At 35.4% G+C, this 14,163-nt stretch overlaps 1 protein-coding gene across 23 annotated transcripts in view; it reads right to left on the reverse strand.

Annotated features, from left to right (window-relative positions):
- Nrm (neuromusculin) overlaps positions 1–14,163 on the reverse strand; it is a 423,138-nt gene that overhangs the window by 52,976 nt on the left and 355,999 nt on the right. For all 23 annotated transcript variants that reach the window (XR_010277925.1, XR_010277926.1, XR_010277927.1 and 20 more), the window contains one exon: positions 6,191–6,340. Coding sequence is in view for 20 of the 23 variants with exons in the window: in XM_064042339.1 (XP_063898409.1) it covers positions 6,191–6,340 (150 nt within the window). In the remaining 3 variants the exon portion in view is untranslated. The remainder of the gene's footprint in view (positions 1–6,190; positions 6,341–14,163) is intronic.

Raw genomic sequence — 14,163 nt, forward strand, 5'->3', positions numbered from 1 at the left:
GTTGACATGTTGTACTGTGTTTTGCAACTGTTTTATTTAATTACCTATACTTTACTATATTAAAGTCAGTTATTAGTAAGAAGCTGTTTGCTGTTTGTTGCTGTCTATATAAATTAACTAGGTTCTGGGGCAATCATAAAGGAAAATATCTAACCATGCGTGTTACAAATACTTTTTATACGTAACAGAACATAGTAATTAATGTTAATTTAAGTAAAAACTTCTTACTGTTCCTATTCAAATCACTACATAAATTATTTCTAGAAAGAACCCAAAAACCCTTACACTTATTATGGCTACCACTCAAATATTCGTACATACATATTCCCGTAGTGTCCAACACTGGCCGTCCCACCCCTGAGATCCTATCGACCCCCAATATTGCAAGGTGGTAAAATTCCCGACCCCATTACGCATAGTGATGTGGGTATGTCGATATCGATAAAGTTAACGTAGATTACATGAAAGAGTTATCGATGTAATTAATTATTTGTAAACTGCTGGGTAGGTTTGATAATATATATATTTTTTAACATCATTGTTAAAATTTACGAACAACGAATTCGATGTTTTTCGTCATTTCAATAGAGTTTTAACACTGACAAATGTTCGGAGGTGACTATGTTTTCATCCCCCACACGATACTTTCCATTTCTATTGTATTTTCTACAGATCTAAATGCCTAAAATCAAAACTACCACAATTTAAGGTCCAACAAACCATCTTAAACCATTTTGAAGCTAATAAATCTCTCAATACCCATAATCTAACATCTCAGATACCGCCATAAGATAGGAATGACAGCCTAAATCCAAGATGGCCGCTGCGGGTACCAGTATCCTAGAAATGCTTACTTAACCTAATTATAGAAGATAGTTCAGTTTAGGACCGAAGGGACCCAGACTTAGATTTCAACCTTTTTGCGGGCCCTTCGATTTTTTATCTCATCTTTTTATAGTGATAAGTAAAAGCTATTTAGGAAATTGGGTCTGGAATTTCAAAAGGATTTTGTTGAAGAGATTTTGGTTCGTTCATGAGGTGTTTTTTTCTGACATATTGACACGTTACTTTTTTGACCCGGGATGAGAATTAGGTGCTACATATTTCTTTGTGGTACGTATTTACAAAAAATTAAGTATAAGTATTTTTGTTAAATGTGAAGTTCACATAGTTGGTTAGGACTTTTCTTGCGTGTTTTTACAGTTTATCTAATTATCTGCCTAGCTTTTTCACAACTATGTTGAGATCGGCATTCAGTCTAACTGGCTTCAGCTATGTACCAGTGTTTTAGACCTGATTTATTTAATAGCTTAGTACCTTTATTTTTTTATTGAAGTTACATCTTGTTCTTCATTTGCGATCTGTTCCTTACAATTTTACCTGCATCTGAAGAGTTTTTATGGGCCGCATACCTTCATTTACTTTGGCTTAGCCGTTTTACCGACAAACCACACTCACCAAATAAATACACATTTATAACACTTAAGGATAACATACTAGCCACTATAAACAACACTAACAAATTACTTAATACTTCACTCTTGTTTATCGATATAACTCATCCCAACACTATTATATAGTACACTATCTTGCCACTTATTAGCTATATGGTCTCGCAATTTATCGGCCTGGCCTCTGAAAATTGCTCGCGTGTTGTACCAAAGCATGGAGAACAAAATGACCAGTGGAGGTACCAATGCAACTTTTCCATTAATGCAAGTTTGTATGTACTACATTCTAAGTATATCTTAGACACCAATGACTATGTTTCGGATCGTTAAACTGTAGGTTTCGGCTGTCATTGAACAATCTTGGGAGTCGTTACGGGTAGTCAGAAGCCAGTAAGTCTGACACCAGTCTTAACAAGGGGTATTGGGTTGCCCGGATAACTGGGTTGAGGAGGTCAGATAGGCAGTCGCTCCGTGTAAAACACTGGTACATAGCTAAATACGGTAAGATTGCAAGCCGACTCCAACATAGTTGGGAAAAGGCTCAGAAAAAGAAGATGATGAGGTGCCATAACGGAAAATCGCCTAAGAAAGTGGCGCGCCAAAATGCGGGGGACGAGGAACGTTATTGTCTTCGCCCTTATACGCCTTCTTTGGTCCCGATTTTTTCTATAATAGCAAAAATAGTTGACAGATATCGCAAAGAACCCAAACGCGTCGTTAGATCACTCGTAACTGATCGTTTTGGTCACGAATTTGTCCTAGAAGAAGGCACTTGACCTACCTGCATTATGGTATATCCATTCATCTTTCCTTATTCTGTGAACCGAACTTAGTTAAGCGATGGTTCAATGTAACCTTACATGTAAAGTACAGGGTGTTCTAAATGTTACATGTAGAATATAGGGTGTTGTATTTGAGGGCGTGGGTAAAGGATAATTGGTTCAAAGTAGTTTTACCAGACATTTTGATGCTATTTACATTAATATGGTTTTCATTGGGGTGGGTAATGTTTATTTAAATAAGGTCATTTGCGTAATTAAGGTAAGGTAGGTGTGTTAGGTGAAGAGAGAATGGATGAGCTAAAAATATCTAAAGATTTATAAGATCTTGGTTGATTAACTTGTAAGTAAAATTGCTGATAGCATAATGTTCATACAATAATGTTAAAATAGCTTTGCTTTATCTTAAGTGCACTGATACCAAGATAACTGTATGAGTTGAGAAAAAATTCTTATATTTTTACCAAGATTTCTTTTTGTGACCTGTTAAGGTACGAGTAGTATTGTCAATTGAAGTTTCAACTATTTTTGATCTCAAATTATGTTAAGTAAAACTAATGTATGTTGTTAAGCAACTTATTGATGCTATATAAAGTTTGGACTATTTTGATGTGTTTATTGATTTTTGGGGCTGATTTTGACAACTTTTGGACTCTCATATACCTATATTTTAATACCTAATATTTTTCAAACCAACTATGCTTTTATTCAAATTAATTAACATCCTGAACATACCCTTACTCCCTAACTACCCTTTCCAATAACAGCCCAGCTAATAAATTGTCAATTAATAAACAACTTGGTCAAACGGCCATTGGGCAACAACCGGGGTTCGAACCCTGTCCCTCACGAGATACAAACTACTTGCCATTGAGTAAACGTTTTGGGACCATAGACAAGATAGAAGGATAGCTTTCAAACATAATTGGATGTGTTAGTTGGCTATCGGCTATTTAATCACTGTGAAATAGTTACAGCCTATTTTTATCGTCCCACTGCTGGGCACAGGCCTCCTCTCACACGGAGAAGGATTGAGCATTAATCACCACGCTTGCTCAATGCGGGTTGGTGATTTCAGACTATATAGTCCAGGTTTCCTCAAGATGTTTTCCTTCACCTTTTTATCAGCCACTGGTGTCTAAGATATACTTAGAAAGTACATACAAACTTAGAAAAGTTGCATTGGTACTTACCTGACCTGTGAAATATATTGATTAATTTATCTGCTTGAAGTTTGATAGGTTTTTGGGAAGTGGTGGTTTGGCTAAGTAATTTAGGTAAAAACGTTTGCTAGTATTAATAGGTTCCATTTCCAGGCTATCATCATCACAATTTCTTCATTATTAAGAAAGAATGGGCGTTCATCACTACGGTTTGTCAAGACAGAGACGATTTTAGATTTAAAAGTCCAGGTTCAAGATGTTTTCCTTGACCTTTACTCAGACATTGGTGTAAAAGATATACCTACTTAAATGTGTCTGTAATTTTGCAAAATTACATTGAGACTTGTCTCAACTGGTATTGAACCTGATAACTTATTATTTGTGAGGATGGTGTTTTTATCACTGGCCTAGTAGATCACAACTTTTTTCTGATGTTAATATCAATCAAAGAGTAATTATACTTTCATGTCATTTGCACTTTTTGTATCACACCTTAAGTAAATGTCTTTAACCAGTCCAAAATGTAAAAACAATCGCAACTAGAGAACCATTAAACTAATTCTGCAAGTTCTAAATCGTTACCCCTAGCTGTAATTCGTTGACTTTTTCGCGTTTAATTTGGCGAAGGAATAAATTTTCATTTAGTCTTGTGATACCATTTTATTAATGTCTTCAATTATAAGGACTATGTTTCTAAGATGGCGGTTAAAAATTGGAGCCAATTTAACGTTTAATAGCTATCGAGGATTTTCGTGGAAGAAATATTGCAAATTTTTTGGAGGACGACAAGTAATTATTTTAATATCAGCGCGTAAAGTTTACCTGAAATGGTAATATTTTAAAGGTTTTGGTCGAAATTTTATATACTTTGGGACTTGCGACCAAACCTGTAGGTAGATGGTCGGTCATATCGAATATTCTATTTTATAACATGTATTTTGCTATGATACCTGTAATTGGAAATAGTCAGCTGCATTGAATCCTGTTTGCCAACAAAATCAATATTTAAAGAGAAAAAAGCCTTAATTCTTACTTTTAGGCTGTCTAAATAAATCTAGGACCTTTCTTTTCAAAATTTATATTCACGTCATAAAGAGAAAACATTATTTTGTTTGTTTGTACCCGAATTTTCAAGGCTTCGAAACTTGTCAACCTATGTATTTGAAAAATTCTTTCACTGATAGAAAGCTACACTCTTCCCGAGTTAGGTTAGAGATAGAAAGCTGGAAGAAGCTGGTCAAGCGCGGATAAGCGCTTATAAGTTTCAGCTTCTTCCAGCTTTCTTTCTGTATACGGCCTAACATAAGTTGTATTTTATCCCGGAACAGGCCGTAGTTTCCACGGGACGCAGGTAAAACCGTGTGAATACTTCTAGTTATTATGTAAACCTAAGACATTTGTACTCAAAATCACCTACACAAACGACTAGCCACGTCCCAAAACAATTGGTTAACAATTTAATCGCTACCCACTGAGGGCTCAATGCTATAATTTTAACACCAAAGTTAGAACTTTGTGCTAACTTCAGTAAGTTCCTTTGGATTTGAATAAAACCTGTCTCTTGGGTTTGCTTGAGTAGCGGTTGTGGTGAATAGCAGAAATTCTGATGGCTTACTATGGATGGGGTAAACTGAAGTTGGGTGAATTTTGCAATTTTTGAGTAACTTTTATGATGTGAAGGGCAAGTGGCGAAGTATAGTTATCGGCACGAATCTTGAGCTCTGACCTACATCTGCGCAGAAGTAATTTATTTGGTCTTTTTTGTGGTATGAAGTGATGCGCGGCAGCAGGCTAAAGCGGTGATTGGCCCGCAGCCACTCGGGATTGCTTCTTTGCTAATAAATCACTTCTGCGCAGATGTAGGTCAGAGCTCAAGATTTGTGCCGATAACTATAGGTAGTTAATATGTATGTCTGAAGGTTCAGTGTTTTTATTTAGTTTTGAGGTTTAGAAGTCTCAGTTATTTAGCACTTCGTAATAGTACGATCTCTGCTTAGTTTGAATTTAGATGACGTTGTGTGCCTATGTGAGGAATATTTATCATATTTAGATAGTTTTTTTACGTGTTCGGCATCACGCATCTATGCTTGACATTATGAAAATTCAATAATATCACATTTGTATTCTTGAAAAAGTCTTAATTTAATAACAAAATTACATTACAAAATTGTGTTTTATTTTTACAGTCAGATGTCTTTTTTACTGACACTAAAATACTTTACTTTTTTACCAACAGGCCATCCAAAAGACATACATATTTACGTATATAATAATTCAATGGCGTTATATCTCATAGGGATTGCAATAAAATGCAGGCGAGTGTATTGAATGCACTTCGATGTGCAACGATGCGCGCACTGCACTACATACTATTCTGCTTCAAGTGATGCCTTTTGAAAAATAAGTGAGAAAGTGTATTTATTTATTTAAAAATTATGTTACTGACTTTTGGTGGACTTTTGATGTAGATTTTGAATATTGGGCTACACTTAGAACAAATTTTAAGTCATAAATAAATACAACAGTGAGCAATGTTTACTTTACAGACCACTTTTCTTGGCCATCTGTTAAGATCAGTTTTTCAGAAGAAGTTTCAGAAGATACCTCTCCTAAATATATACACTAAATTAAAGTTAAAAAATAAATATAAAAATCTAAACCCTGGTGACACCATTTTTATCAGTACCCTTACTCCATCCATACCAATTTGATATTACGCTTTTAATAACCTAACATGGCCATTTTAGTCTGCCGATCTCTGAACCCATAAGGTATTATAGTAACATCCACATCTTACCTCTAACATCCAGCTTAATCTTCTTGACAATGTCAGCATCCAGGGCTGCTGAGCTGACCACGCAGGTGAGCTCTCCCCCCAACTCCTCGCGAGTCACCGTGAGGAGCAGCATACGAGTGATGGTGGAGTTATCTGGAGTCACGGTTTCACCTGGAACCAAGGATAATATATGTTTAGGTTAGATTTTAAAGAATATGATAATATCCTTTAGAACGTGGAACATTGTGTTCTATACTGTCTTAGCACTTAGTTCATAGTATATTTTGAAGATACATACATGCTGAGAGAAAACTATTTAATTACATGTTATCGTGAATCCAATAAAAACATCGATGAATGATGATCCCAATGAAACATCATCATCATCATCATCAGCCTATCGCAGTCCACTGCTGGACATAGGCCTCTCCAAGTGCACGCCACTGAGATCGATGAAACATAATATGTTGTAATGTCTGCACTATCATTCATCATTTATGAGCCCTATCAAACTATCGACCGACTTAAATACATAGTGCTAACTCAAAAACATGCCCGTTTTCACTGGTTGCCGATAATTTGCCAGTTACTTATCTGATATAGTTCGGCCGTTCAGAGAATGCGTTCCTGACACCTATCAGTTAGTCAGGACTAGTGATGGGCACAACATAACACTGAGTTCGTTACCGTTCCCCCAAAATAAACCGCCGCATTATTTTAAGATTATTTTCGTTTTAAATTGGCGGAATCATTTAAAATTTATATTTTAGTTATTAAAGTGGATTCCACTTAAATAACTAAAATATATTATAAAAAAGGTAATATTCATATAATAAAATCGTTTTATTTATTCTTTGTTACAAAGTTACAATCTGTATTTCTATGCAATAAAGTAAGTACATTGAATTGAATGTGCGTACAGAATGTTAATCAGACTCCGATTCGCTTGAGGAGGTGGTGTCTTCATCATCATCTTCGCCTACGTGTATATTACGTGGTATTATCAATAACAGAATCAATCCTGATATCTCGGTCAAAATCTTCCAAAATCAGGTTTTTAGAGCTCTACCTCACTGGGACGCCATGGCGACGTCGCCAGCGGCACAGGTCTGGCTACTTCTGGCATCCAAATGTCGCCATGTCGAGTGGCCATGGCGTCTCGACAGTCAATTGTTTACGTCGTCGCTCAAGAAATTGCAAGCTGACTGGCGACCACATTGGCGACTGTGTGAGGGAGGTGCGCTTTACCGTGTACATTATAGTGGCTACTGTGGCCACGTCGCCAATCTGCCACGGTAGCCAGAAGCCACATAGGGAACTGTAGCTCGTGGCCACGCCTCCAATTTGGCGACGTTACCAAACCGTCGCCAAGTGAGTTAGGTTCCATACATTTCAATACTAACTGCTTGGATACGTAGCCGGCGACGTCGCCATTGGCGTCCTAATGAGGCAGGGCACTTAGTCTTAGCGCACGAAACGACAACAAATGACTATTTAGCGTCACAAAATGACGGCCCATGATGCCATTTGGGGTTACCATTTTCAACCTAAATATATTATAAAAATGCTACTTTCTTTCGCGCGTTCAGTTTGATCATAGTTTTATTTTTATATTTCATAAAAGTTATCCTATAGTCCATTATTTTCAAATTCTTAAAAAGAAAAACAAAACGTATTATTTTATATTATAAGTATAACTGTATAAGAACCATCAACCAGAACAGATTACGATACTTGCCTGTTATTTTTAGCACAGCACTACAAATATAAAGCGCTGACATAACCTTGTAATAGCGCAGTATAGATTTAGAAAAATATTGTTTGCCAAGTTATTTGGCACAAAATTACAACATTCATTGATTATTATTGATATAATAATGTTGTTTTAATGCTCAACAATTGTTAAAACGATAAACAACCAGCAAAAATATTTTTATCGTACTGCAACGCCATTACAAAGTTACGTCGTCAGATCAATCGCGATGTGTCAGAAACGCATTCTCTGAGCGGCCGAACTATAGTTAATGCTATCTGCCAAATAAGGCTGCTTATAATTTCTGCCAGATATTTGTATCCAAGACTTATATTCAAAAGTTACACTTTATCTGTCAGATAAGTTCCTGTAAGACTTTATCAGTAGTTATTGAAGCTATTGTAATACGCAATGCGTCACATTACACTAGGCAACTAAACGATTTAACCCTTCAAACGCCGTGCCTTATCCGAGCGAGGCACCTCTTCATTTAGCAGCTGAGGCAGGAATCTCGATACTGCCTCTCGAGTGCTAACTCGATTATTGCCGAGTATCGAGAAAACGTTAGTAGACTAATCGAATGGAGATTGTGAAACAATCGGTTGTTGGAGTGATTAGGTTTTGATTTTGATAGTTTTTTTAAGGGTAATTTTGACTGTTGCATAGTGTTTAAAGTTTTCTTTATTGATGGACAAAAGCAAGGTATAAAATAAATCCTATTGTTGCAGTTTTGACGACAAAACCATATAGGTAAATCAATGACATTATTCCATATGCACTGATCCTCATTTTATTTGGGGTCAACGCAGGATGTTTTCGTCTTCCATATTCTTCCGTCAGCGTCATCTTACAAGTAACATTCTTTCTAGTAATACCAACTAACTAGTGACATTATAGAACAATAATTTCATCATTGATTAATATGAAATAACTCTTCCTTCACGTTACCACTAAATAATAAACAGAAAACCCATCGCAACCATCAACCGCAGACGCAAGGGCATATATCGCATATAGCAGCCCAGTGATTAAAACCTAGAAGGTATCGTACACAAAACAAAATAAATGTCGACCACAGAACGGAACAGAGCGGAGATTTATAGCACGTGCCTGCCGCGATCAAACAGCTCGCCTGCGATACAATATACGTGGGATTTCGTTTTAAAATTTTCTAGTGATTTTTTTCTGAGTACGATCTATGGATTGGCCACTGTGCGGTTTGGAATCAATTGGTCTAGAACTGATATTTTTTTCTGATATTCCTGAGATTAGACTCTGTAGTTTAAAAGCTTAAGCCCGGTATCACTTGTTTCCGATTAAGTGTAAGTTAGTTATCCGAGAATTAAAGCTATCTGCCAGATAAAGGCTGTTTATAATTTCTGTCAGATATTGCTATCTAAGTCCTGTGAAACAAAGTTATAATTTACCCTTCATAAAATCTCCCTATAGGCTAGCAGAGACTTTATCAGTAGCCGGTAAAACTTATCATTAGTACAACATTAAAATCAACTGATAAATGGTCTATGTAACACTGAAAGAAATTGTCAAATCGGTCCAATTATTCCCGAGATTAGCGCGTTCAAGTAAATAAGAAAGCTTTATAACATTAGTGTAGAAGTACCTAATTGGCTCAAAAAAATACAAATAAATTCAAAATAAAACCTCTAAACCATTGAACAAAACACATATTTGTACAAAAACAATAGCTACACAAGTTCTAAACTTCATAACGATGTGTAAACTAAAATTCAGCGAGCTATCAAAACGCCTAGCTTTCAGCCTGAAAACTGCTGTTTCAGTGAAACAGGCTAAGATTTCACCAGCTTGCTTTTTGTATTGTCTGAATTTCAGCCTGGATTTCATATTTCTATTGTGTAGCGTTGAAATGTAACAGTTATTCTCGAAGTTTCGAAAGAAATTGTCTGTTGTATGGGTAACTTTTGACAGATAACTTGAGTGTAATATAGAAATCGTTAGACTGTGTTATGCTTGGAACATAAACCAATTTCAGTTTTTCTAAAATTTGAATTTCATAGATTAGCTGATTAGAGGGTTGCAGTTTTTTTTTGTAATGGCATCTCGTAGTTCAGCCTAGGAGGCCGTGTACTGCTTAACTTGGCTTTGTAGGATTGCAGTTGAGTGCTAGTGTTTTATATATAGGTATAGCGATTGCCTTTCTGTCTTCAAACTAGTTACCCGGGCAACCCGATACCCCTTGTCAGAGTTTCTGGCTTCTGGGTACCCATAACTGCCAAAGATGTTCAAATGACTGTCACAATCCATCAAATTAACATGTCTTCAGAAACACGGAGAAACTCACCCATCCAAGGACAAACCGCACCAAACATTGCTTCACCTTGTGATCGATCGACACATACGGCTGTTATAATCATCGGCAAGGATATTAAGGCCTTACCTTCACCTGCGCAGAAGCGATTTATTGGTTTATTGCCTTAAGTATACAGTGCGCAAAGCGATCCCCACTCTTCCGCCGAGAGCTCATTATCCGTGCCATAACTATACTTAGCCACGAGCCATGATGTTCATACGTCTTTTAATTGCAAAAAAAGACTTTCCCCCATCAGTACGAAATCCATTACCCTAGCTACACTTCCAAAATTGCCACATGATGAGCAAAACCCACTCCATCACCTACAAACTTAGTCAAGGCTACCAGTAATTGCAAAATAAAAAAAATAACCCTCAACCGCCCATACATCATCGTGATAGATACCAGTCGTATTTTAACCCTGTATTGATACGGGTACAAAAGACCCCGTTTATTACACGAAATGGGAAGGTATTTGGACAACAGCGGGGGTTGGATTCCGAAAATATGAAATGTGCTTCACGGTTGAGGTAAACGGTACTACGGGTACTTTAGACCCCGCAATCTATTATTGATGAATGTTTTGTTACCGTTTTGCGAATTGTTTTCGAGGTAATAAGAAAAATAGATGGTTTCATTTGGGTAGTGTTGATTCTCGCTTGTTTTTCTTTTAATGTAGGCAGAAGTTTGGCACTTAAATAAACACTTTTTTGTTGTTATAAAGCAATTACTTTTCAATTGTTTTTGAACATCATTGCTCTGTTCTTTTACGACCACAAGCCCGTTGTTTGGTTGATTTGCTTGATTTGTTTGAAAGATAGAATTTTGAAATTATCCCCTTAGGAGAGATGTAAAATTCTTATACCTAACTAGTCACCAAACTAACAAATAGATTATTGGGAACATCATTACATTACGATAGGTGATAAACTTATTTTTCTTTTCATATTTGAATAATATAATTTTACCAGGTGGCATAAGACATCTTCTCACTGAAAAAATAAAATTTCATTCCAACCCACGTAAATCCACAAAAAATATCACAAGCATCATAAATCACAAGAAATCTTTCATTCTCACACAAATCCTATCAAACTTCACAGATGACGTTCCAAATCCTAATTTCTCGATCTTTCCAAACTAAAAATAAATCGTATCAATTGAACCGTTCAGGTATTTCTACGTGAAACGGAACGTTTTGCAATGAAGTGTAAACTGCCATCTGTGTGAGGGATCTCATGAAATATGGATATAAACCCTTGCTTTACCTGCTTTTGGAAACTGTAACACCACATTTTTGATACCCCTTTACTTTACCTTCCGTATAAATTGTATTTTGTAATTTTTGGATAATGTTTGAATTTGTTGAAAATTTTATGATATTTGGGAGGCTATCTTTTCCGAATTCTGGGTAAAAAGGTAGAGGAAAGTCGCTTATGTTTTCAGTAGGTACCTTAAAATATGGAAAACTTGTTTGGTGTGTTGATAAAAAGTAGCCTATGTGTTAATCCAGGGTCACCTATCTACATACCAAATTTCAAATAAATCGGTCTGGCCGTTTTTGAGTGAAATAATAACAACCATACATCTATAAATTCTCACAAACTTTCACATTAAAAATATTTGTAGGATTTAATCTTTGGAAATCTAATGTTTTAATTATAGTAATTGCTTTATTTCTAGGCAAAAATCTATAACGTAACAAAGGCAGACTATCTGAACAATGTTTCTTCAATTGCGCTATGAGCAATCAATGTCAATTAATATTCTTTGACTACTAATTTTCTTTGTACGGAACATCAAAAATCATTTTTGTATTTACCTAGCTTGAACACACAAGTGACCTACATTCTTTGCCCTCAACTATACTTACAAAGACTTTGGTATAGGAAAAATCTCAAGCAAAGACTCTGAATGGACCGAAATGGCTAACACTCGACGAACAAGCGTGGCAATCAATGTGCTTGAATCCGTTCTCGATGAAAGACTTTTACTTCGACTTTGACTTTCAGTGGAAATGTAAGATATACTTTTAGACTTTGATTTGTGATTACTCGTTTTTAAGATGATGGCATTTGAGTGCAATTAATTAAAACATTAAACATATACATACAATATTGCCACTGCGAAATTGCAGAAAAGATTTTAATATTTGATATGGAAATAGACTAAAAATATATTTGTAATTAATAACCAAAATTTAGTTTTTTAATAAGTGTAATAAGTGACTCCTACCGCCGTATATTTAATGATTAAATTGAAGTTTTTCCTTATTTCAAATTATCCAATAGCCAAAATAGCCTCCATTAAAGAAACCAAGTCCAAATACACCCAATATTAGCGAACCACCCAATTCATCTATAAAAACATACAAAAAAAAACTACCAAAATAAATACAAACTCTATAGTTAAGCTATCAAGCACGCATCGAGCACAATTCTCAATTAGGTTCGCTTCCGAAAACTGCTATTAATTTGTGTTGCCAGCCATAAATTGTAGTTACCCCATATAGTGGGTAGTTTCGGCTTTTCCTGTTTTTTAAATGGTAGTTGATTTCCTTTGCGAGTGGAATAGAAATAGCCTTTTATAGGGTGCGTTGAAAGAAAGGTTAGGTATTTTGTGTATTAGAATTTTCTATAGGAGTTCTGGTTGGGTTGCAAAATAAATTTATTCGGTTAAGTTGTATAAACTACACATATCGCAAAATATTTTCGTTTTAATACCTAATGAGAAATGAAAAAAAAAATGAAAGTTCTGAAACCATCGCCTAGATTGCAGTTTTAACTACTTACAAATATTATAAATTGGAAATATAGATATTGTTTTAAAATAGCCATCTTTTCAACCTTCTATACTTGGCAAAACGTGACTATAACTCCTAAAATTAAACAATATCCAACAAAGCTCACTCATCCTTTCAAAGCATCTGAAACTATCCAATATACCCCTGTATATCCAACTATCCAAGTATCCAAGGAAGCTACAACCCAAATAAAAGGCTTGGCCTTCACTTCAGTCGAAGGAATCCTTGCCTTGGTGTGACGCTCCGGCCCACTGGAGCGAGATACTTCCACTCATGAGAGTGATATGTGAGAAGGAACTATTCTTTAGAATAGTGAAATTGAAAAAAATATTTTTTGCTTATATTACGATCAGGTATATCTATCTTGAGGTTGACTTCCGGTCTAACCACTTGCATCTGAGTACCGATTTTTTTCGAGGTCTCTAAAATATAATGTTTTTGGCTTAAAATATGGGTGATTTTTAAAACCACGAAAAATTTTAATATAGATTGTATCAACATTTATTAAAATGTTGAGTTCACATGCTACTCAAAAATGTTGCCTCCAATATTGCATTCAATAAGTCTAAAGGAAAAAACCTATAGATTCGAAAATATCTTACCAGTGCTTATACTTTTAAGCATAATCAAATTATTCTTTTTACGGTACAAGATTTGTCACGAATCAAAACATAAAATATTACACGCGGACGTCATTACGCAGTCTGTTAAAAAGCCATGGAAAAATTTCCACGAACCAAAAGCGAGGCGAGCAATAATTCTCCAAAGCCGAATAAGCAGATTTAACAATCATTTTACTTTCCTCAAGTCATAAATAAAATTGCTTTAATATATCAAATTGCTCATCGTGCTAGATAATCTCTTCATACAAACGCCCCTCGGTTTAATTTCATTTTGTCCGCGAAATTACCATTTTTATTGGTCAATATATTATACGAGTCTAATAAACATAATATAGTCTTTTGAGGAAACTGTTTTCAAGAAATTTTTGTTTAATGCCATCTTGAATTCTTTGGGGAAGAATTTTAAGTAGTTTTTTTTTTTATAATAATTTATGATTGGAAGTGATGGAAAAAATGTAAGTAGGTCAAAATTCTTAGCCTTACTTA

This window comes from Helicoverpa armigera, chromosome 28 (assembly GCF_030705265.1).
Source record: "Helicoverpa armigera isolate CAAS_96S chromosome 28, ASM3070526v1, whole genome shotgun sequence".
Taxonomy (NCBI): Eukaryota; Metazoa; Arthropoda; class Insecta; order Lepidoptera; family Noctuidae; genus Helicoverpa; species Helicoverpa armigera.